General features: G+C 42.0%; 1 protein-coding gene across 2 annotated transcripts in view; it reads left to right on the top strand.

The window, feature by feature from the left end:
* The window catches only part of ALK (ALK receptor tyrosine kinase), a 233,086-nt gene that overhangs the window by 194,248 nt on the left and 13,925 nt on the right, over positions 1-24,913 (top strand). The window contains exons 11-22 of one of the 2 annotated variants that reach the window (XM_075042474.1): positions 4,815-4,977; positions 9,442-9,592; positions 12,085-12,216; positions 13,145-13,289; positions 14,152-14,334; positions 15,818-15,916; positions 17,114-17,266; positions 18,490-18,588; positions 20,342-20,528; positions 22,770-22,860; positions 23,787-23,851; positions 24,728-24,857. In XM_075042474.1, coding sequence (XP_074898575.1) covers positions 4,815-4,977; positions 9,442-9,592; positions 12,085-12,216; positions 13,145-13,289; positions 14,152-14,334; positions 15,818-15,916; positions 17,114-17,266; positions 18,490-18,588; positions 20,342-20,528; positions 22,770-22,860; positions 23,787-23,851; positions 24,728-24,857 — 1,598 coding nt within the window. Of the gene's footprint in view, positions 1-4,814; positions 4,978-9,441; positions 9,593-12,084; positions 12,217-13,144; positions 13,290-14,151; positions 14,335-15,817; positions 15,917-17,113; positions 17,267-18,489; positions 18,589-20,341; positions 20,529-22,769; positions 22,861-23,786; positions 23,852-24,727; positions 24,858-24,913 lie in introns of those variants that run through there. The other variant, XM_075042473.1, reaches the window with a different exon arrangement.

Here is a 24,913-nt window from a genome sequence, read left to right as displayed (position 1 = left end):
ATTTTCTCAAATCACAGTAAAGTTTAGGTTTGGAATGAGTTGAACCTCGGTTCAAACAAGCTTAATTTAACAAATGCCAGTTAATACGTTTAGGCCCTTGAGGTATAGCTAAAATGCCTATGTCTGTTTTGTGATACAGAGTTTATGTGCTATATGTGCCAGTGAAATTGCTTTCTATGTTAAAAGTACAGATGTGCTTTAGGCTTTGTTCCACTGTTTTCTCTTCATTGTTGCTGGTTGTTATTTGCAGCAGTGCCTGCAGCAGTACTGCCTTGGGCCACAAATAGTATCAGAGCTTCAAATGAATTAGTCATTTTAAGTCTTGTGGGGTTTTGTTCTTTTTGTTTTCCAAGAGCAGGACATCACTTCCCTTTGCTGTGGCTGAAATCTAGTGCCTTGATTGCTGTGCACTTTACGTACCTAGTCAAGCTGTGTGAAAACTAGAATTTCTGCTGTGCAAAAAAAAAAATAAGCATGAGTGACTGCGTGTGTAAATACATCAGTAAATCTAATTTGGAAAGAAAAGTTGGGAAGAAGGAATTTTTTAAAATCTGTTTTAATAGAGCCAAAATGGCATTTCTTGGAAAATGTTGCTGGGACCTTAGCAATGTGTTGGGGAGGTTGAATAGGGCAAGCGTGTGAGTGAACAGGCAGAGAACCAAATGTTTCCTCTGCCACGTTTCTAGTGAAAGTGGGGATTCCGTCAAATGAACTGATGTATAAATTGTTCACTGAAATACAGTACCCCGATTCAGAATTTCAGTGTAATCTTCACTTTTTTCTTTTTCCCACACCTTAAACAGGAATTTCTTGTTGCAAGTTAACACCTTGCAACTACCAATGACAGAATATATAGGGACCCTACACTTAACTACCTGATAGTTTTCACCATGGGAATGCTCAGCTGTTTCTGTAAACTGGGCACCTGTAACTTGTGTGAAGTCGGGCAAACTTCCAAAATTTGCTAGTTGTTTGGGAGGATTTAGACCAGAGAGTCCTGCTTTTTTCCCATCGTGTAAGCGTGAGGTGCTGGCAATGTTAGCCTGTTGCACACTGCAGAAGGAAGAAGAGGTATGCCATGCAGTATGCAACAGACCACAGTTGGGCACCGATGGAAAAAATCTGTGCTTCTCACCTAGCTGCTTAAGAAGTTTTGATTCAGTGCTGCTGCTTTAGTCTTTGGAGATCAAAATAATGTTTCAAATTGAATTACTGTAAACTGCTGTGGCATGAAGCAACTTGTAGAAATGCTTTCTCTGAGCTCATGAGACATGCTGCAGTCATTTCTAGAATCAGGAGAAAGTCAATACTTTACAGGGAGCAAATGGTTATTCTTACTTCAAAAAAAGAAATGGTGGCTTATCTAAGTTAGGCAGTACTCTGTTTTGATACTGGGTTAGTGGTTTAAGCTTTTGGCCTACAGTTACATCTGCAAATTGAGGGTTGGCTTTGTGAAACGTTTCAGAGAGCAGACGGAGGGAAGTGCAAGGTTTTTAGTCTGTATCCAGAATTGTAACTAAGACCCATCTGTCCTAATTGTGTTGAAATGAGGGGTGACTTCTTCCCATGACATATTCTGTCCCATTTAATTCAGCAACAAAGCTGTTACATGTTGGACTGGCTTTCAGTATCAAATATGAAGTGCACATAAACAGGAGGAGGACTGTTTGCAAGTCAGTGCAGCAGTGACAAATGAGGAGATCATGCAACACCTGGCTGTAGATTTTACTGAAATCCTTGCTGGTTCAAATCAGGTGCAGTCTCCCCATGGGCTTCACTTGGGCCAGACTTCTTCCTGCAGTGTTTTGGACAAAGGTCAGTACCCAGCTCTGCTACTTCTGAAACATGTCTTCCCCCATTCCTGTCTACCATCTACCTGAACAGAGCAAGTAAATATGTTTGCTAGCACTGACTGCAGCAGCTGCCAAACCTGGGAGGCTTTACATGTGATCTTGTATATACCACTGTATCGATTGCAACAGGACCACTTTTGAAATCTGAGATAGTACCTCCTGTGCTCAGTCATCTTCAGGTTCTTTACGTCATGCTCCCTGGCACAATATATCTGTGGTTTTTCATTCCCAAAACCTCTCGTACTCTGTTTTAAAAGCCAGAGTATAAGAGCTTAGATATACATTCACTAATCTTAAATTACCAGCACTGTTTGCTCTTACCCTGATACTGGCTCTGCACTGGAAGTGAGCACCCTCTACTTGGTCCAAAAGACAGAAAATACAAAAGTTTTTTCTGGATGCTTCAGTTCAAAGTCTGGAGACATAATGTTTGCAGCAGGAGGGTATTTTTATTCTGTTCCACCAGGGCATTGGGCTTGTAAGGAAACAGAGGGGCATTGAAAAGCATTTTGGAATAAGATGTAGTTCATTGATCCCCTGTCCCTGGAACCCAGTGGGAGTCAAGAGCTGCCAGTTTCAGGTCCAGCTGTGCTGTGTGTTACATGTGTCTAGAGATACTTTTGCCAAGGCCAGGTAAGCAGATACCTGAGGAATGAGATTTATTTGAAGAGAGTAAATCATAAATACAAAGTTTAACCATAGCAGCAGTATCCACATGCTGTGGTCTGTCCTAGGTTTTATCACTTCCAGTGCACCATTTTGATTCTCTCATGTTTTGGACTTATTGTCCCCTTGAAGGTCACCTGCTTCTACCTTTGGGAACATGTTTGATGTTTCACCAGAGACATCTAAATGGCTTCTTATTGTTCCAAACGAAGACACTTACCTGCCTGCTTTACTAAACATATGTTTCAGTGCGGGTGGCTTAGCCTACTGGGATACTGCAGTGTTAAATCACTGTGATAGCTGACAGAATGAGTCTCTCATCTTCCATTTTGTGTGAGATTTTGCTTTGGTTTGGGGGTTTTTTTTGCAAGAATAAACATAAGTAACATCTGGTGCAAGACTGTCGATATCAGAGCTACTGAAGCATTTTGTTTAGGAACTTTTAGACCATGCTTGCTTAGGTGCTTTTCCCCTCTGACCTGTTGTTCTTGGGGTTTTTTTGGCGGGTGCATTAGAGCCAGAGGAGAAGAGGGGAAATCTTCCATTTGCTATCTACTTATTTTAAGACTTTATACTGCCACCCATTGCAGAAGGATTTGAAAAATAAGTAAGATAAGTATGTAATTATCCATATAAAACAAATAACGATAGCAAAATTTCTAGAAGACACTTCCAGGGGAGTTTTGGGGAGAGGTGGTGTAGATTTTGCAGTAAGAAGGAAGAGATTATTCTCTTAGCAGTACTTAGACTAGGACACTTTCCTAAAGTAGTAGTTTTACATTGCTTCTTGGAATAGCCAAGACTCTATTACGAAGGGTTTTCAGAAATACCAGCCACTTTATTTCTTAAAGTCCTGCCAAATTATTTGATCTATTTCATGCATTGAACTTTATTATAAGAAGGAATTTAGCTCAGCTTCAGGATTAGTTTGTGAAAAGGTAATTCAGACCTTGTGCCTGGCTAAACTAATGTGTTTCCTTGTATTTCTGGTGGGTGAACCCCTCCAGTGACAGTAATGGTAAAACTGCTAGCCTCTCTCATCCAGACACATGCAGACCATCATTTCTAGACCAGATCTACTTAGACAATAGCTGCAAATTCCAAGAAGCAGATCAAGTTAATTCTCTGCCTGAGCTAATTACTGCCATCACTGAAAGAGTCTGCATATGTTGTATTGCATTAGTGGAAGCTGGGTGGGAAAATGCTGCCCTTTGAGAAAGCTATAAGGAGGGCTAGCTGGCCCAACATAATTTGTAGAAATAATGTTCTTTAGGTGTATTTCAAGTATTTTGTCTTTAATGGCAGTAGAATTAAATAATGGAGTTTATTGGATTGTGTATATTAGCTTGTTAATAAGTATGAATGATAAATCATGTAATGTACATGAAAACTGCTTAGTCTACTTATTTTCCATCTAGATCTTAGTTTTGATTACATATGAAATATTTCCTGATATACTAGCAAATATGTTAGGGTGGGTTTTACAAGAGCATTGTGGTCTTACAACTGTACTAGCCCTAATAATGAATCTTTAAGGAAAAGGATGGCATTTTCAACATCATGTATTCAAATTAAAAAATCAGATTTTTGAGGCACAAATCAGCAAAGCCTTGTTCTAGAAATCTATTTGTACGGGGCTAGTACTTCATGTTGGTGAAAATGGCTGCAATGGGAATGCATTGATTTACACCCACAGATCTGGCCTAGAACATGCAGAGCTGAATGTTTGTTTTACAGGCCTCAGTTAGGTGTTTTGCCTTCTGAAGCTTAACTTGAATCTCTTGTGAGCAAATAATTATTCAAAATACAATTAGTTTATTGTTATGTTTTAAGCACTGAGATGATGTTGTATTTACAGGGTTTTACCTAATTAACATCTGCTTTCCCATATAAAATAAATTAAATTATCAAATGTCTGTAGAAACTGAAAGGGCTAAAATGCACTAGTCTTGAGGTTATGAGCATGCACTTTAACAGCCCAGAGAGCAGAGCCCAAAACTGGGTGGTCTGTGTTGCATTTTACTCTACTCTGTGATCTTTGCCTTTTTGAGCCTTAGGAAAAGTAAAGCTATGTTCATAGTTGTGATAGCTTTCAGGAGATATAGATGAAAAGCTGTCAAATACTGAGATATACAGCACTATGAGTCTTCTAAAAGAATTCTGTGAGTATCTGTTCTGGCTAAAACTTCAGGGGCCAGGTTCTTCTCTTGGTCCATCGAGAGAGTAAATAAAGAACAGAGCAGCTACTTAATCTTGGGATGTTGGGATCATACTTTGTGTATGTCTTTATTTCAGATCACTGGTTATTCACAACATGTGGTGCCAGTGGACCCTATGGCCCCACACAGAGCCAATGCAACGATGCCTACAGAAACTCCAACCTCAGTGTGATTGTAGGAGCTGAAGGGATTCTCCAAGGCATTCAGATCTGGAGAGTACCAGCAACCAACACATACAGGTAAGAGAACCATCTCCAATTATCATGATGTATCTTTGCGTTCGAAACTTCTCCAAACTGCAGGTACATGCTGGGCATATATGAAGTACCATATTCAGAAGTTTGGCCAGGTCTACGTGGGTTTTACTTCTCCCTGATTCTGTGATTTCCAGTCCTTCCAGTCTCAGACTTCTTGTCTGGAAGATGCAACTTTTTGGTGAAAGACAGAAGAGAGAGAAACAACCACCTGAGGCAGACATATCTTTAGCCTAAATGGTAATGGGTTGGGAGAGCTCTATAAGTAACCAAAAATCGAGTGTTTTGACCTCCCCCGGCCAAGGGGCATATGTATCCCATATGCCATCCATTGAATTCTGGGATCACAATGAGTTTGCTCACTCTCCACCTGGTATAGAAGGCACAACCATATGTGAGCATTTCTTATCAGACAGCTTGCATCAAGCTGTGCTCGGCATCTTGACTGTTTAGAATCTAGGCAAGGTAAGTTGAGCCTGTAAGCCTGGCTCACCGCTGTAGAATTGATTTTGGAACCCAGCCACCTAAATGTTAGGCTCTGTGATACTGAGGGTTCTAATGCTTAAATCCCTCTGTGGAGTTATTTTCAAAGGGAGATGATCAGATACAGTTCAATGCCACTTAATCAGATTTTTACCAATCATTTTTTCTTCTTGCTCTTGCTGGGGAAAAAAGTACAATCAAAGTTTAGTTCACTGTATCTGAATGGTGACATCAAGCCATTACATGCATCAGTTTGTAAGCAGAACTGTCTGTTTGAATCAATGACTGTCTAGTGGTGGTTTTTTATGCAACATTCCGTATTGAAACCAATGATGGTATCATGGATTTCAAAGCAGAACACTCCACTGAAGTCTTAGAACAAATTTCAGTTAAAACTTAGTGGCATCTTCTTTTTTTTCTTTTTATTGAAAAAGAATATTTATATTGAGGATAGATGTCAGTCTCTAACAGAAGTCTACTGCAAAGCAGTTTAGAGAAACTGGCTAGGCTAGGCGCGAGTTCTGCCCGAGTGCCTATTACCACAAGGATTGATGGTAATGAAAAGAACATTAATGATATTTTACTCAGCTATCAAAAATGAGTTGCCTGAGGTGAATAGAATTTTTCAGGACCGGCATTCAGTAAATATGGTTATAAAGTATAGCCCAAAAGAGAAGAGGCAATAAAGTTACAACATTTTCATTTCTTTAATATCACCCCCCAGCCCAAGAAGAGCCAGAATTCCAGTGCAACTGTAGGCAGATTTTTGCTACACAATACAAACCACATGTCCTGCAGGGAGGACCTGTCTATTCAAGTCCTATAAATGACCTAACAGACTTTTAGGTTCTGTATAGATAATAGATGGCTAATGTCATTGGTAACCTATATATAAATGGATGACATTCTCTTCTGCACCTCTTAAGGCTATAGTAGAGAATTCAGAGCCTGGGGAAAGGAGGAGGCAATTGTGGGCTTAAATTAACTTGACATCTTCCTGATTCTGGGCTGCTGAAGGGGCAGCAGTGTCCCCCAGTATAGCATAGCCCTAGGAAAATGTCAAGTTGCAATATCAATTCTAGGGCTTCCCAGTGTCTGGACCCACTGCCTGTATTTAGCTCTCCCCTGCAGGCCTGCTGCACTGTGGGTCCTGTAAGTTAGCCTGATCACCATCTCCAGTATACCTGACCCAGAGATAAAATTATCCAGCTGGCTGTTGGGCTCTTAAGAAAGCTGTTGTTATGCCATATCACTGTGTTTGCACTGTCTAATGTAGAGCAGTGAGTTACATTCCTCATAATTGCATAAGAAGGATACAGATTGTGTGAACATGAGGCAGAATATGCATTATTAAAGTGCAAAGACAGAAAGCTCAACTTTGCACAAAACTACCAGCACAAGTTAACCACAGCCAGAAAACCCCAGCATCTATGAAGGTCTGAGTAGGCTGCCACACACTGTAGGTGGCTTCATTTGAAGACTGGAATCCTACATGCTGATATGGACAAAATCATCTGGTTTGCTCCCATGGGACTGCACATTGTGTAACAATAAAGTTAGGCAATATAAAAGAATATTTTTCTTTTCAGAGATCCTTCTAAGCATTCAGAAGGTCTTGACATCCCATATCTAGGCCTATGATCAAGTATGAGAGAAGTGAACTGTAATAAATTACATGTTACCATCCATTATCCAAATTCTTTCCATTTTTAAAGCAAGAGTCTTTGGTCCATTTTGCTGAGTGCCCCATTTGTTGTCACCTCCACTGTCCTCTCTTTTCTCTGATCCCGTCTTGTAAGGTGCCACAAGAACACAGCACAGTGGAATGCAGGAAGGTGTCCTCCTAAGCTCGCCAGCCTAGGCACTGCATTTTCTCATAGTCTCAAAACTAGCTCCAGTGTTTCCCATGACCTGGCTACCCAGAGGTGGAATTTTTCCTCCAGCCCTGGTTTGCACAGCCAGTGCACTCTGCTCATCCTGATCCTTCCTGAAGATGCAGATTTCTTTTTCAGTTCCTACAAGTATCATAGTAAAAGAAAAGGAGGAAGACAGTGGAAAGTATTCTGTGTTCTGGTTATATTTACTCACGGTGGTCTGAGTCTTTCTTCAGGGCCAATATGGTTAAATGGATTCCTCCTGTAAAAGAAAGTTGTGCCTAAGGAAAGGAATCCTACTAAAGCTTGAAGTCAAGATAATGCATCTGTTTAAATAGTGACACCCATTTTGAATAGGAAATGACTGTCACCTGAATCTACTGGGTTTTGTTTGTCTGCAGCCTTTGAATGAGGCCAAAATGGGATCTCCTGAACTTCCTGACATCATTGCTTGTATGCAAAATCTGTTCATACACAGAAAAATATGGTCCCTAATTGCAGCCGATTAGCCCTGCCAGCTTGCTGTGCCTGATAGTGTATCTCATTAGCCATTACAAAATTCTACAGCAAATCAACTCAGTCTTCAGATTCATGCAGCATCTGTTCAGGGTAGCCCAGTGCTGTGTCCATCACTTTTTCTGCTGGCTCCAGTGCAGCCTTACTGAGGAATGATTGCTTTGGTTATCAGCAGTGGCACGAACATAATCATGTCACATTGCAAGGAGCTAATGTGCTTTATGAGGCACTTGATGCTCCATAGTTGCTTTGACATCAGAACTGCTCCGTGCTGGCTGCCTCAGAGCGGTATCGCAAGGTGAGTTCCTCGCGCAAATCGTTAAGGCAAGTTGCTGGATGAAAGTGAGCTGGCTGCCCAACCTGTTCAGGGTGCTTATGCACAATGGGCACTGCTGGTTTGTTCTGCTTGTAGCCTGTTTGCATGCAGGACTGTGCTGGGCAAAGACCAACCAGGTGCTAGAGGAAAGGAGGAGTTAAAGCAGAGCACCTATACTGTTAACTGGTCAGAAGCTGAGAGGAAGTTTTGTGTTCTCAGCCCTGCAGTCACTGTTTACATGCTCCAGGTTGAATTTTGCTCTCATGGAAATAGCTGCAAAGCTACTAATGTCAGTGGAGAACCACAAGCTTATTTCAGATCAAAATTGAGCTTGCTGTACCACCACTCACTTGCTCAGAAAGTTGAGTAACTCTGGGTTTTGTTGCAGCAGAGATGTATGTTTTATCATGATTTTTATAAAATGCTTTGAAATTCTTTGTTAAAAGCTGCTTCAAGTATGTAAATTGTTTGTGTACTTAGAAAGGGAGAGGGAGGAGCTGAGCAATAAAGTAGTACAGCCAAATCTTTGGGTACATCAACAACAGTAAAGACCTCTGAATCTTGACTGCTTGAAATAAAAGTCCCAGAGCCTTAACTGAGACTGCAGCAGCCTGTGTATGCAACCTAGTCACTCCTGGCTGGAGACAGTGAGACGTTCATGGTGACTGTGAGTTTAGCTGGGGGACTTTTGCCTGCCTTGTTTATTGCAGGCAGTGTCGTGTCCATCTACTCTTCTGTATTCCTCTGGTCCTGGGAATTGGAGAGCTGTTTCCCATCTGGTCCATGCTACCAGGACCAGTTACGCTGTCTGCTTTCTCAGATCTCCCCCTGTCAATCTCCTGCTTAATGTTCTCTTTAGCCATATGTGCTGTACTTACCGGTCCTCCTGCTTCTGTTCTTTCGCTTTATTGCTGCAGACCTCTCAAGGGTATGCCTTCTGGGAAACAAGATGTGTTTCATATATTAAAGTTTGAAACTACAGCAACTTGCTCACTCTGTCCTCAGCAAGTGTTTGCCCAAGAATCAATGTGAAAGAAGCTGTTTTGTAGCTACCCAGGTTCACAGGTCCATGTAGAACAGAGAACCTCAGTCTTCAAGCTTTGGGTTTAGATATATTTAGAGTATCAGGTCTTCAGGGCACAGCCCTGTGACATTGTATACGGTTCAGGTGTGCAAAACAGTGCCCAGAAGTGGTTTGTATTACCTTCTACCTGTCTGGGACAACCTGGGTGCCAGGCTCTTGTTTTCTGTTTCCTGCAGCATCTCAGGCTACGGAGCTGCTGGTGGGAAAGGAGGGAAGAACACCATGGTGCGGTCCCACGGTGTGTCTGTGCTAGGAATTTTTGACCTCCAGAAGGATGATACTTTGTATATCTTGGTGGGACAGCAAGGAGAAGATGCTTGTCCTAGCGTAAGTGCCCTTTCTGTTTTGCCTTAATCCCATCTATAAATACATGGAGTTTTGTCTGTTTACAGAGAAAAACATTGTCATTGAGGGATTTGGGGTTATATGGTTCAAGGGGTAGTAGCTATAGTTTTACTGGTAGGGTGCGAGCATGAAAAGGTGAAGTACCATGTCACTGTGCTCACTTCCTCTTCAACGTTCAGGCCCCATTGATAATACACTACAGGTTCCTGATTGATCTACGTATCTCAGAGTGTCCGTGTAGGTTTTCAGAGGGAAAAGACAACCCTGCCTTCCTTTCCTCTGGAGTTCAGTGTTCAGAGTTGACTTCACAGGGCTTTGTCTTTGCTCTGCAGTTGAGCCCAGCCCTGCCATTATCATAGTACTCTGCAATGCTGGAGACACCCACCTCACAGGGCCTGTTTGGTTATTCTCTTTATGGGAATGGGAGAGACAAGTTAATCACTGCTTGGTCTGTTCTTAGGTTTGTGTTACTAACCAATCATTGCTGCAAATGCCTTGACAGGAAGGCGCAGCTTCCACCATTTGCAGGCACAATAATCTATTCATTTGTTTAGTATTCTTTGGAGGGTGAGGGAATGGGAGATTCTTATGTAGGAAACTAAGCATTATCTGATGAAATTTCACCTACAGATTTGAGCTGGACATTTAAATGCTGTGCATTTCTCAACTGTTAATGGCTGGCATCCAAGAGATGAAAGCTTAGCAGTCTGTTACAGCAGAGAAAGGTTGAAGGATGTAGACAAGAAAGAGGGGTTCTCAAGGCTGGGTGCTGAAGTAAATAATGTTAAAACTGGAACTATACATATCTACAAAGAAACCATTAATATGAAGCCTCTTTGAAATGAGAAATGCCCTAACTCAAACTTCCATCTAACATCTATAACTAGGACATTCCAGCTGAGTGTAATATATGGACTCATTAAATTGCAGGCCACTGTAATCTTAGTGAGAATTTATTGAGTGCTAATGTAATTCTTTCATTGAGGCAAAGAGATTGCATTGACTTGTAGAAGGGACTTTTACTAGATTGGATTGTAATCAGTTATGTCTTTGCCATGAAGGATTATTTTTTTTTTAATTCAATTGTAATCTAGTGGTTCCTTTGGGTCATTGACTTTGTCATTTTATTAATCATCCCCACCCAACTCCAAATCAATTAAGGAGAGGGAAGACTAGGGAAAGGAGGATTGTTTAGTTCCATAGGCAAGTCTGCACACACAAAATGGGTGCCATTCATTCTCTGGCACAACCTAGGACACATTTTGTGGTCAACAGAATAATTTGTAACTTGAGGATGCTTTTATCAGGTTCCTCTTCCAAAAGAAAAGGACATATATGAAAGTAGAAGGAAGCAGAAGGTCAATCCTACTCTAACAACTGTTTGTGCATTTTTCCCTTAAAGTGTTGACTTAGTGAGTTCAGTGTGCATAACAAGATAGTGTTATGGAGATGAAACTGTAAAGTAAAATAAGCTAGAAGCAAAGCTTGCAACTTACAAATACTGACAGCAGAGTCCTGCTTGTCATGCACTTCCGTGCTCCAATTTAAAATCAAAGCGACAGTTACCTCTCTTAAGTCACAGTCCAGAAGTACTTATAAATGATGGTTTAATGTTGTGTTTGAAATCAGTTAGTGAATTCAGTGATTTGCCTAATACAGAAGGTTCACTACATTTGGTGCTAATTGGTGGAGGGGAAAAAATGCTAAGTAGGAAATACGGAGGCTTTTTAGTGATGTATTTTCTTTAACATCAATCAAAGGTGGGATTGCAGCTCTTTTGGTAGGTTTTGAACTAGCTAGCACTGGTAATTATAGTAAAATTGCTGCTACAGCGTAAGTGTCAGATCAACATCAAAACTTGCTTGGAAGTCTAGATAAATATTAGGTGGCTAGTCTATGCTAGGCCCATTGCTACTGTCCATGCTATGACTACCTAGGTTAAAGCTAGCTCTAGTACATCTATGTTAGCCACCAATACACCTTAGCTCTGGATAGATGCATGTTGGCTGCCTGGCCCCAACCAACAGGGCCCTGGAAGAGGAGTAAAGACACTTGGGTTCTCTCTATGTCTCTGCCATTTGGCTGTTGCATGTCATGGGGTAAGTCATATCATCACTGAGTTACTCCCTCCCCCTACTTGTGAAATACAGATAGTTAATGCTGGGAAGTATTTGCAGTAAATTCTGCTACATCTTGTATGTTAAAAGTTTATGGAGCTGTTTACTATTTACATGGTAATAGATATCAGCACTGAGCTTGCTTCAAAGTAATTCAATTAAAATGGCAACAAGTTCTGACAAAGGTTGAAGCAAAAAGCAAGATTCTTCTAGAAGAGCAGTCACTTGCTTCTGCCTATATAGTTTCACTGGAGGACAATTTATTGGTTTGGGATGGTGAAGGGTCCACAAGGCTTGTGTGTGTACAAGGACATGGAGATTTCTTACCAGAATTCAGACCTGGTCTTCTGTTTGCAGACTAATGATGTTATACAGAAAGTCTGCATTGGAGAGAGCAATGTGATTGAAGAAGAGATACGTGTGAACAGAAGTGTCAATGAATGGGCAGGAGGAGGTGGAGGCGGGGGAGGTGCAACTTACATATTTAAGGTATGGAAACGTAGTCCCCGTGCACCTTCAGCACGAACATATCCCACCACTTGCCTCTAGTATCACAGCCTGAAATATCTGAGAACCCTTTATATACCTCTTGAGAGGGTCCACAAAGTGAGCTGTGGTTATCTTTAATTTCAGGTGATAGCTGTAGAGAGCTGAATTGACCCTTCACACTTGTTAGAACTGCTACACAGTTTGGCCACGCTTGCTTCAGTGGCTTGGAGTTTCCTTTGCAGATATAATAGTTTGAATTGGATTTTTTTCAATGCAAGCTGAGATGCTGAAGTGTAATTCTACAGCAAAGGGCAAATTCCACAGGACTTTATTCAAATCTATCATTGTAGAACATTAGACTTGAGCTATGCATTTGGCCTATATGGTGCAATGACAAGAAAAGTTGAGGATAGCCTGTGTGTTTTCTGTTGGCAACCCTATAGCTAGGGACCACTGATCTTTTCTGTCATGTACTAGCTGAGACAGTACTCATTCCAAACACTGTTTTCAGGCATTAACAATATTTTTAGATCACCCAGCTTCTACATAATTCTACATAACTCTGCATGCTCAGACAGTTTCCAGTGTAACAGTCCTTTACCAGTGGAGACACCATATTGCACTATTCAGAGCAGTGCTCCTTAGCTCATCATTTGATGAAAGTCATCACACAGTAACATTACAAGCTTTCTAAAAGCCATCAGTGCTGTAGGTGCAATTCATAGAGCTACTGATTCCACTGTTCTCTATTGCAGAACTTATCATTAATTTTTGGATGTGAGTGTATAAATAATGCAATGGTAATTTGTAGCGCTGAGCAGTCCTAGATGCCTGCTTAGTGCAACATGCAGTAACTAGCATGTGGTTGAACTTCCATTTGTGTGCCTGACTCAGTCTGAACACTGCCTTTATTTCTAAATTTGTTAAGATGGAGAATGGAGAACCGGTCCCCTTGATAATTGCAGCAGGAGGTGGTGGCAGGGCCTACAGGGCCAAAACAGACACATTTCATCCAGAAAGGCTGGAGAATGATTCCTCTGTTCCAGGGTTGAATGGAAATTCAGGAGCTGCAGGTAAGGAAAGTTTATTCTTTTTAAGAAAACACTGTGAATATGTGGTACTCCCAGATTCCTCCTCACAAGGAGGTGAGGCAAAATTCATGAAATGCAGTTCAGAGGGAACCTGGAAGTATAACAGATGCATATAGGATGTACCACAGTGCAGGATACTTGGCCTAAATAAGGGTGTCAGCGATGGTATAGCTGTAGCAATGGCAACATTCTCCCAAAATAATGTAGTACCTCTCATAAGCAAAGTTGTTTGATTTTTGATGTAAGAGTTTGCAGTGCCAATGTGGCCATCCTGCTCCCTGCCCTGTTTTGTGCTGTGTAGACATACTCACAGTTTCCCTGGCTTATGCAGAAAGAGCATAATTGCACCCTGGCTAGAAGTCTCTGTGAAGAGACCTTGGACTGAACAACCAGCAGAGCTGATAGTGAGTCACTGGTGAGTATGTTGTATTTAGAGCGGGGCTGGGACAAGTTTTCACATCCCTTTCACTAAATTCCTTTTGTTCCACTTCAGAACTGGCATAGCGTTTTTTTAAAAGTTTTTTTTGCAAAGAGAAGGGGAAGGCTCTGTAAGCCAGAAACAAGTGGTTGGAGAGTAGGCAGGGATGTCTTTTTACATTTTTCATAGAAAATACTTGTCCTTGTACAGTAGGTGAAAAGAGGTGCAGATGATTAATGTGGTCAAAAGCCTTACAGAAAGGTCACTGTAGAACTGTGTAACAAGCACATCCCCTCTTCTCACCAAGGCATGAGATTCTTACTTTCAGCTGAGGTGCTTTTAAGGAGTGCTTGTTCTGTAGATCCCCGCAGTGTTTTTACACAAAAATAACCCTTACCTGTGCCTTTTCTCTTCTCTTAACTGCAGGTGGTGGAGGTGGCTGGAATGATAACACTTCCTTCCTGTGGTCAGGAAAATCCTTGCTGGAAGGTGCTACTGGAGGAAGATCCTGCCCCCAGGCCATGAAGAAGTGGGGGTGGGAGACAAGAGGGGGTTTCGGAGGGGGTGGAGGGGGGTGCTCCTCAGGTGGAGGAGGCGGAGGATATATAGGTAAAGTGGCTTCGTGTTCAAGGTGTCCCTTCCCCTCCTTTAGTGCTAATGGTCAGCAAAACGCTGATAGATAATTCTCCTGTAGCTAGCATATTTGACTGTTATGTACTAGTATGTCTGTGTGTTGCCTTTTTAGCAATAGATGAACGTATGGCATATAGTCTTCGAGCAAATAGCCAGATGTCAGTCCTTCAGCTGTAATCCTGGCTTTGCACTCTGAAAAATGTGCCATCAAGATCCTGCTGTGATTCTTGAGCCTTCCATTTTGGGGTTATAGTGCTGAAGAAGGAGGAGCCACAGGCTATGTGCTCCCATTGCCAGCACCTGTGTTTTGAGGACATTGGTCCTGGAGACTGGCAGCCAGGCTTTATGCCAGGGGAAAGTTGCAGCTTCTTCTACCCTGCCCTGCTGTGGGTGGGCCTTGGTCCTGCGCAGGTGGTCTCTGGGGGCAGAGGCTCAGGCTGCCAGCCAGGACCCCTCTTAATAACGTTGGTGGTGTTGACTTCAGTCAACAAGGAGCTAATTGCACGTGCTGCGGGTCTCAGGACAGCTGTCAGATGGCATTATGTTGATTACAACTGGTGTGGGCCAGATTCAAGATCTCTACTAACCCATAATCTCCTGGGCCACATAGTTTCTTCAGCCATCTGCACTGTGGTGGACTTTTTAACCCCTGGTTCTCCACAGCTTAAATCAAGTGTATGATAGACTAGAAATCCTGAGAAGTAATCAGTTTAAATGATTAAGTGCATGTTTTGTACCAATGTTACTGTGTAATGCTTCTTCTTCCAACAGAATGCTTCACATAATTTTAATTTTGCTGAAGATGGTTAAAGAGGAAAAGCCATTTTGGGGTGGGGTGGAGGAATCTTTGCATGCTTGTAGTACAAAATATATGGCCCATACTGTGCTTCTAATATGTTCTATGTATTGCCCATACTTTCTTCTTGATATGTTCTATATGCCCAAGCACAAATGAGCAACTCATAAATTCCTTCAGTCCCCACTCCTGGTGGACCACCCTGCTTTCAGGGTGCAAAGGAGAGGAAGGATATCGGATTATTCGTTCCCTCTGCTGACACAGTACATACCTTGATCAGCAAGGGTACTGAACTTAGCCCTTGAGTACTGGTGTTTTCCAGTCTCTTGGCTACATTAATTTTAAGAAGGGCTTATATGTTTCACAGCACCCATATAGTTAAAGATGAAGTTTGTGCCTTAGTTTGCACAGTCTGCCTAAAACAGAGCTAAGAAATTGATTGTCACAAGCTGCTGCTATTAAATTGAACTTCTAGAGATAAAAGACCAGTGGTTCATGCCACAACTTGCTAAGTGTTCCCTATATGTCAAATACTTTGATTTATTCTCTTTTCTCATTTGGATGCCTCCCTAAATATGCTGAAGTCATGCATGTTGCAATGCTTATCTGTATTTTAGTGCCAATGAGCCTCAATCTGTTAAGGTGACTTCTGGTTTGATGTAGGTGGCAATGCTGCAGTGGACAATGACCCAGAGATGGATGGGGAGGATGGTGTGTCCTTTATTAATCCAATTGGTACTTTATACACTCCAGCACTTAAAGGTATTCATATTGGTCAGAATTCTTCTAGTGGGCTTATTTCATGTTAAGAATAGTTTGCATCTGTAGGACACTTTACAATCCTTTGGGTACATCATGAACATGAGGAGGCAGAAACATAGCATAACAAAGTCCAATGGAGAATAAACAGAAGTAGCAGGAAGAAAGCAGGTGGAGAGAACATCAAGGCTATTAGAAAACACTTCCCAACATGTAGCGTTCGCTACATATCAAGGTGCCACGCTTAGATCACTGGTCGGCCCGGACCAGGGAAAGAGACAGATAACACACACAGTGTGAGCGCCAACTTCCGCCTTTTATTGCGCAGTTAATTCCTTTTATACTAACAAGGGGAGGCGGGATTACAGGTACATCACAAGGCTGCGACTAACCCTCTAACTTTCCGTGACATTGTGAGATCTTCCGAACACCGAACCCTACACCAACAATATAGTCTACCAGCCTATAGAATAATTTTGGCCAAGAAAAGTGGTAACAGAACCTCATAGTTCAGATAATTCAGGGAAGAAACAGACAAAGCACCTGACTATTCACTAATAAACATGTTCCTTAGAGCATCCCTCAGCAAAGTATTCAGGTTGGACCAGGGTGTTTCTAGAGAAAACAGTGCAGTGCTGCCTAGCAGTGCATGGGAGTGATAAATACTGCCACTCCAGCCTGTGTTTGCCCAGAAGTCAATGTCTTGAATATGTTTGCAATGTGTTCAGAAAATACAAAATATCTTATTTGCTAAAAAAAAAAAAAAAATATTTGCTTTAGAAGTATTTTCAAACAGAGTTGCACTCTGGCCTGATAGATTCAGCCAAAAAGTTTTGAAAGCGTTGCAGTGTTTGATCTCAGAGGGGGTAAAGGTCAGGAAAGAAAAGCGTGAGCCCCACGGACCGCTGAAAGGGCAAGTTTCCCTTAGCCTCAGCAGCAGCCTCATGGCTAACCTGGTAGGGCTATCTGCTCAAAGAGAGCCAGTGCACCTCAACTGCAGTGGGGCTAATTTAGCTGGATGTTATTTTCTACATGAGAAAAGGACAGAACCTATGGAAGGTGGAGAGAAATCAGTTTCTTAGATGGGGTCTAACCTGCCACATCTGGCAATAGTGACCACCCTGTTTCTGTCAGTGCCCAAAGGAATGATATGAATGATCTCTACAGTAATTAACTCAGCTTCTTTCATTCACTCCCTAGTGACAGAGGGGCATGGAGAGGTGGATATTAAGCTGCATCTTAACTGTAGTCACTGTGAGATGGACGAGTGCCGTGTTGATCTTGAGACTCAAAAAGTCATTTGCTTTTGTGAGCCAGGCACAGAGTTGGCTGAGGATGGTGTGTCTTGCATAGGTAAGTAGATGTATGGGGTAGGCTGCTAGTCTGTGAAACAAAAAATGCATGGCAAAAATCTGTAGTTTGGACTGTAAGACATCCTGAAAGTGTTATCTAGTCTTTCTTAAAACTGGCTTCTGTTGAATGTTACCTTCTTTCTCGCTGGTATATGCTGCAGAGTTAGTTTGCTAGGGTATAGACACATGAGTGCTGAGGAGTGGTGCACAGAGAAGCATTGCTGGTTTGATTTACAGTATATGTTTGGCATACTGGGCAGAACTGAGGAGAGTCAAATTTTGCACCTGATTGTGCTGATGCTCACATTCTGCTCTGAAATCATGAAAATTTGCTCACTGAAGGAATTTTCCAGCTAAACTTAAATTCCAGGTCAGTGCTCTTAAGAACTAGAAAAATGTACAAGGTGAAGGAGAATATAATTCCTGTGGATTTGGACATATAAGGTGCAGGTGCAGATTCTATAAGAAATTCTGCATGAGATCTCGCCAACCAAAACTAAAGACAGTGCCTGCACTTGCCTTACTTGAAAAACCAAGTGCTTAGAGCTCCATTACTAGGTTTCCTTCATGTTCTTGCCCAGCAGTTAGAACAAGTGACTCCAGGGTTTCAGAATCCTGCTCTCAGCTTTGTCACTGGATGGGAAAATTATTGTGTATTTTTACCATTCCCATGTGTAAAATGGGCAAAAAGCACGGTCATTTTGCCAGGGTGAAGTAAACCTTAATAGGTGGTCATTGAATGCCTTGTGGTCCCAAGTGAGGATGCAGCTATGGAATACTTTGTACTACACTTAATGTTATCAGTTTTTTCTGCCTGGATTAGATGCATTTAGGAGATGATATATTGCAGTCCTGCTTCTGCTTTTGCTATGATTTGGCATTGATAGCAGCACTTTAACCCTGGCAGTGTAATGTTCTTTCCACCTCCCCAACCTCCTGCCCCTGGGTTTTATAGTCTTGTTTTCATACCCAGAGAATGCACATGTTAATTCACTGATAGCAAACCACCTGTTTTAATGGGTTGATATTAATTGAGGAAAGTGAAACAATGTGGTATTAGAGGTCATAGATCCTGAGAACTGATCATGCCAGAGGTTGCTCCTACACTATAGGAATAGCAGATGAGTAAATGGAAGGAGGAGCAGAAAAATCTGCCTGCAAAAAAGTGACTGCTGGAAGATCATTTCAGACACAAAATTCCTTCTTCTCCTGCTTCTATTACAGCTGAGCCGGTGGTTCATCTCCCTCTCTCCTTGATCTTGTCTGTAGTGACTTCAGCATTGGTGGCTGCTCTAATTTTGGCTTTTTCAGGAATCATGATAGGTGAGTGTTTCTCTGCAAAAGATATTTTCATATGAGGGCTGGATCTGAGCCAGGGATAATTGGTCCCTGGGAGGCAAAAGGATTCAGATTTTTAGCTACTGCTGTATTTAATGACACCTTCCCACACACACGCCTTAACTTCAGATTTCAGTAGTTGTTTCTAACCACAATGACCAATTTGAGGAGGTTTCAGTTACTGACTGCATCTCGAAAGAGACATTATTGCTTGTGTTGTAGTGTAAAGCTGTCAGAACACAGCTGCCACTGGTTTTGTGAGAACTGTTGGTGCTTAATGCATAGAAGCAATCTTTATTTGTGTGCCTATATACAGATTTAGCCTCTTACTGTATGACATTTAAGTTTGAAATTCTTGCACAGGTTCCCCTTTTACAAACTGCTACTTAGTAGGATGTGGGAATTCTTGGCATCTTTATTTGAAATTCTAAAAGGTATTTTTCACCCTTTCATTTTCTTATTTTAAACAATTGCTCACCTGCATTTGATTGCAAGCAGAATAGATTTGAATCAGTGAAAAGCAGCCAGGGATTCAAACCACAGCTCTGCCACCTTTCTTTGTCCACACTGTATATAATCTGGGGGAGGGGAGGGATGTACCCAGAGCCGCAAACGGCAACTATAAATTAGATTTGCGCAGCTGTTTCAGTTTTAAGAATTTCAGGAGTTATCAGTTGCACACACATGGTCCTACATGTATGATTTCTGGCCTGACAGTACCCCTTTAAAATTACTAATTACTTCTCAGGGGGTGGAAGAGTAATCCTCTTTCCATCCAACTAGCCTATCATTGCCATCTCAGGAAAGAGCAGCGATTTAAAAAAATCAAAGCAAAAGCAATGAAGAGGAAAATGGAGGACAGGAAGGGTTTGTGGATAGGTCATTACATCCATCTGCCTTTGTGAGTGCATGTTTACCCCTTAAATTCTTCCCCTGAGCAACATCTGCTGGAGAAGATGCAATAGCTATTACCGTCACAGTCTTTGGGCTCAATCCAGCTCCCACAGAAATCAATAGTAAGGGTAATAGTGATTTAACCTGCTCACGATTGGCATCTTGCTTTGAAAAAAATACTGCAATATCAATTACTATTTCAAGGAACATCCACAGGATGTCTTCTTTCAAGGTGTAATTTCTAATGACATTTCAGAAGTGTTAGTGAAGTGATTCAAAGAATATAACACTACCATAAAATTATTTCAAATTTAGTCCAACTCTGTTTTTTAGAAACAGAGGAAGTTTTGCAAAATGAGCTAGTTTTATATGTTATTCTGAGGTAACAGTTTAGTCTATCCATTTTGAACAATATGATGCAATAATGTATTTCAGATTTTAGTCACTTCTGCGTGATTTAGGAAAGTTGTTTATACCCCAACTCCCTCAAGCTTGGAACTGGACTCATACTTGGGAGGTCCAGTTAAACTAAATAGAGCAAAACAAAAATCTCAGAACTGTGAAATCAGAGATCTCTGCAAGTGAAATTCATTTTACTTCTTCCAAACTGTTCATGAGCAAGCCTGTTTCTTCATAAAATGTGTAAATCAAAGGTTCCTGCATAACTTCAGATTCCATTTTCTGTCTGTAATTATCTGACATACAGAAATATGACAGTGTCACTGTCTGGTTTGATTCACTGAAATTTGGCCACACAGCAAATTCCAGTGAGACATGCTGCACGGCTGCTGTCCTGTTCCAAAGTCAGTCTGTGTCTCTGGTTTACTGTGTTCTCCATATTTAGTATATCGTCGGAAGCACCAGGAGCTACAAGCCATGCAGATGGAGTTACAGAGCCCAGAATATAAACTGAGCAAGCTGCGTACCTCCACTATCATGACAGACTACAATCCCAACTACTGCTTTGCAGGAAAGACCACATCCATTAGTGACCTCAAAGAGGTGCCTCGAAAAAACATCTCCCTCATCCGGTAAATTCATCTTTTCCTTCCCCACGCTTCATACTATACACTCACATATGCTGGCTCTCTTACACAGATGTGATCACTATGTCTTTGTGCAGGCCCATACAAATTCTCATGCACTTCTAGACTTATGCCCCTTTTCATAAGAAAGATGTGAAGCTGCAGTAGTTAGGCTGGGTAGAGGGGACTAGACTTTGGCAGTCTCCTCGACCTTTTACAGGTGCAGTGTTAATCTTCTGGGATTATGAGAGGAACTGAAGAGTCATCACCAGTAATTCAGACACATCTTTTGCAGACTGTGCAATGAATGGCCCATTTCCAGTATCAACTGATGAAATGATGGGAAGGCTGAGGCTTGTAGGAGGCTCTTTTGAAGTCTTTGATGGAATCTTTGGTAAAGACAGACATCCTTAAGTACAATAGCAGGAAAAGCGATGGGTTTGAGACTGCCAGACAGTATTAAAAAGACAGGAATATAAAGCCAGCAGGATAGTCATGTCTAGATCAGAACTTCTGGAAAGTTCGAAATAGTCTCTTAAGAAAAACTGGAAAATTCAGAGTTCTTTCCCACCTTGCTCGACTGCAGGATACAGTGCATGCTACTTGTTAATGTGACATTACCCTGGTACCATGCAGTTTTACACAAAAAGCCAAGAAGTGGAAGCAGGAGAGCTTGGAAGACTAGGGAGCTTACAGTGCTAAAAAAGGTGATGCTCAGAGCGGTCTATGCAGTCTGCAATGTTTTGCTGTCTCTTATCTCATTCCCCCTTACCTGCACATCTTGCTGGACTGCATCTGAAAGTTCCCAGTTTACCCTGTGCTGCTGCTGCCTTTGTCACTTGGGCTCTGAAAGAATTTTTGGAGTGTGGCAAGCTGCAGAGAGCAGAGGATACAGCTGGGAATTGATAAGGGCAGGGAAGGTGGACTTTTTAGGAGGAGGGTGAGTTATGAGCTGTAGAGATCTGTTTTATACCGTCAGTTTGTAATAAGTTGGTCAGGCGTAACCAAGAATAGTGTCTCAAGCTGATACCTACAAAATGTTATTAAAAGAAGTGGTTGAGTCACAGGCAACGCAAGTCCTCACTGTGGTTTCACTGCCTGGACTGGTCTTTAGCATGGCAAAACTACACAGAGCTTATGCAACAAGAGAGGAGATTGCTTTTAGCACCACCTGTCTGAATGGACAGGAGGGCAACAGCCCATGCAAAAACAGACCACTGATAGACCGGAGAACAGAATCAGTGCAGCTCTCAGGCCAGACCTGTCTCTACCAGAAAATTGCATGTTGTAGAAGAGAGCCTTATTGAGAGCCTTTTACCTGGACCAAGATGCAGGAATGTCTCTTAGAGGCTTAGACTACTACTGCGCAATGTGCAGCCCATGTAGGTTTAAGAGGGACTCAGGATCTGGGATGCAGCCTCGTTCTCTGCCAGAGTTCACTATGTCATTATGATATGCCACCTATGTGTTACAGCTGTTGTACCAGTTGACTTAACGTTAGGCAAGTGAAGACTGAATAGACAGGTATGCAAAATCTGTATCACAAGGACATAGGACAAGATCTGTTATGTGATTACTTTAATTCCTTTCTCTTTTTCTTGTACCCTTATTCAAAATAAAACTGTAAATTTCATAATATGATCAGTGCCAGAAACGATTCTCAGCGTGAATTCCTGGAGCCAAGTGCTTTCCAAAGCACTAACATCACCATTTACTGGCTAAGGTACTTACCTAGAATCACAGAATAAATCAGGAAAAGATACTTGGTTTAGAATTCAGGTCCTTTGAGAACCATTGTGCTTCCTAGTTTCTTGTTCAATGTTTTCTTTAATGGTGATGCATAAACATCATGGGAACTGTTAGTGTGTTTGGGGTGTGGGAACACCAAGACTTAAGACCTGTCTTTACTGACCTGTTTCGGAGCGCCCACCACTAGAGCATTGACACCAAAGCCATAGAAGTGTGCTATCTATTACATACTGCAGTGCCAGCAGCTTGATTTCACTGGGGACCGTTGACTTTTGAGGATTGCATTCCCTACCAGTTAAACACATTGTAGGTCCAAGAAAGATCACATCAAGGTCTGGTCCCCCACATAGAGTGAGGCGTGGCATTGTCAGTGTCAATATCCAGTTCTCCCTGTTTCACTACCATGAAAATTGTGAGCCCGTTCTGTGAGCTGTGACCACAGTGTTATAATGTGTGTTCTCTGTAGTAAAACCTTCTTGTCTTCTCTGGTCTGTCCAGGGGTTTGGGCCACGGAGCCTTTGGTGAGGTATATGAAGGTCAGGTGGCAGGGATCCCCAGCGACCCCACTCCCTTGCAGGTGGCTGTGAAAGTAAGTGACAGTGTATGAGTTATCATGACGGTTTCATGCACCTTTCACCCAAGAGTCCCAATGCATTATAAAAATGAAGATGAATTAAGCGTTACTATAGTACTGAAGGATGTGGCTAGAAAGGTTGCTGCTCTGTTGCAACACTTTAATCCATCATAGCAATGGTGCAGCTTGTAGCACATGGGCTTGTGAGACTATTAAAAGAGGTCTGTAAGTAGTAAATAGGCAAAGATTTCCCATACAGCTGCAGTAGACTGCAGGTATGAGAAATAAATCCATCCTCTGTCCATCCTCCACATGCTACACCTGGTGTGGTAATCTGTCCAAAGCCTTTGAGTCAGAGGCCAAAAGTCTTCACAGGGCCAAGAGCAGCTGGCACATACATCAAAGAGCCTGCAGGTAGGAGATGGCTGGCTTTCCAGGAATCTCACCACTCCATTATAGGATGGATATGCACTGGATGTGAAGCTAAATCCTAAGAGACCCTGGTAGGGTCCAGGCCTTCAGCAGCCTAGCTAGCTTGTTTTCTCCTAGAGGTTACATAGCAGCACAGTCCTACTGCTAGTTAGAGTTCATAGTCTTGCTGGGAGGTAAGAGTATTGAACTGTCAGAGAGCTCAGTCACTGTGGTCTCATTCCTCATCCTCTGTACAGCAGAGACCCATATATTGAGCACTGTTACCTGTGCACACTGGGCTATTTCCTTTGCTGGGAGGAGGATGACAGTGGTGTTGATGGGCCATGTGTTCTGATCTTTACCTTTCAACAGGCTTCACAGTCTAGTTTAGTAATGCTCTAGCTATTATCTTAGAGTGAGGTTTCTTTTAGAGAAACAAGGATTGCTGCAATGTTAGTGCTTTTGATTGTGCCAGGTGTTCTACAGAGTTTAAATATCTTCTCCTTGTCAACTTGTTCTTTCTTTTCCAGACATTGCCAGAAGTGTGTTCAGAGCAAGATGAGCTGGACTTCCTCATGGAAGCTCTCATTATTAGGTGTGTATAAATAAGATGAACAGCAGTTTTGTAGGCTTGCAAAGCCCAGCACTGTAAAGAAAAAAGGTGCTTTGAGAGGTGATACCCATGCAACACATCTATACAGTAGTTTTGGCACATGGCTGTCAGTATTTTACAGAGGATAGGATTACCATCCTTTTCTATTCTTCTTACAAATGGGGAGGCACCAGATGATTAAGGGTTAAATTTTCAAGAGGGTCCACACTGGTTTTCATTTCTTTAGGCCCAGTTTTCAGAATTGATAATAGGATCCTTTCATTTCTCTTAGGGATCAGAAAATGAGGTAAAAACAAACCTTAGGAGTTTGGGCTTGACTAGTCAAAATTAACAGATGGCATTGACTTAATGCTGCTGTCATGTCACATGTCAGTGACTGAGTCCTAGAATCCATGGAAATAGTTTCCCATCACATTGAGGTCTGGAGAAATAAGGAAGTGTTAGAGACTAGACCTGGAGGAATATCCCCTACATAAGCAGATCCCTGTGTTACTATGTTATTTGAAACAACTCTGCCCTAGCCCAGCTTCTGCCCCTTGGATAGGGAAATTAGGAGCAGAGTTTTCTCTGTTATCAGACATTCTCTGCTTCCTATGGACCACAAGTCTTGCTGTAGCCCAAAAAGGATGGAGAAAAAGCAGCCAAAAGCCACTCCTTCCCCACCTCTGTTTCTGCACTATGCAGACAAAGAGTGCAGGGGTAGCACTTTAGCTTTATCCAGTTACCCTACCTTTGTGATTTTTTTAATTTCTGGGGGGAAAAAAAAAAATTCCCCGCAGCAAAATATTTTGATTCTTTTCTGCAATTGTGCTTTTTGGATCAAAGTTGCTCCATAATTGAGTCTCCCTGTCTCCACAGCAAGTTCAACCACCAGAATATTGTGCGCTGTATCGGGGTGAGCTTGCAGGCGCTGCCCCGTTTCATCCTGCTAGAGCTCATGGCTGGAGGTGACCTGAAATCATTCCTGAGAGAGACACGGCCTAGACCGGTAAGAAAAGAGAAAATTGAATTTTATTTAGTAAGCTGCTGCCACAAGGCAAATAC

Source organism: Buteo buteo, chromosome 12, assembly GCF_964188355.1.
Source record: "Buteo buteo chromosome 12, bButBut1.hap1.1, whole genome shotgun sequence".
Classification (NCBI taxonomy): Eukaryota; Metazoa; Chordata; class Aves; order Accipitriformes; family Accipitridae; genus Buteo; species Buteo buteo.
Note: the sequence above shows the minus strand (reverse complement) of the source record. Positions and strands in the feature narration are given on the sequence as shown.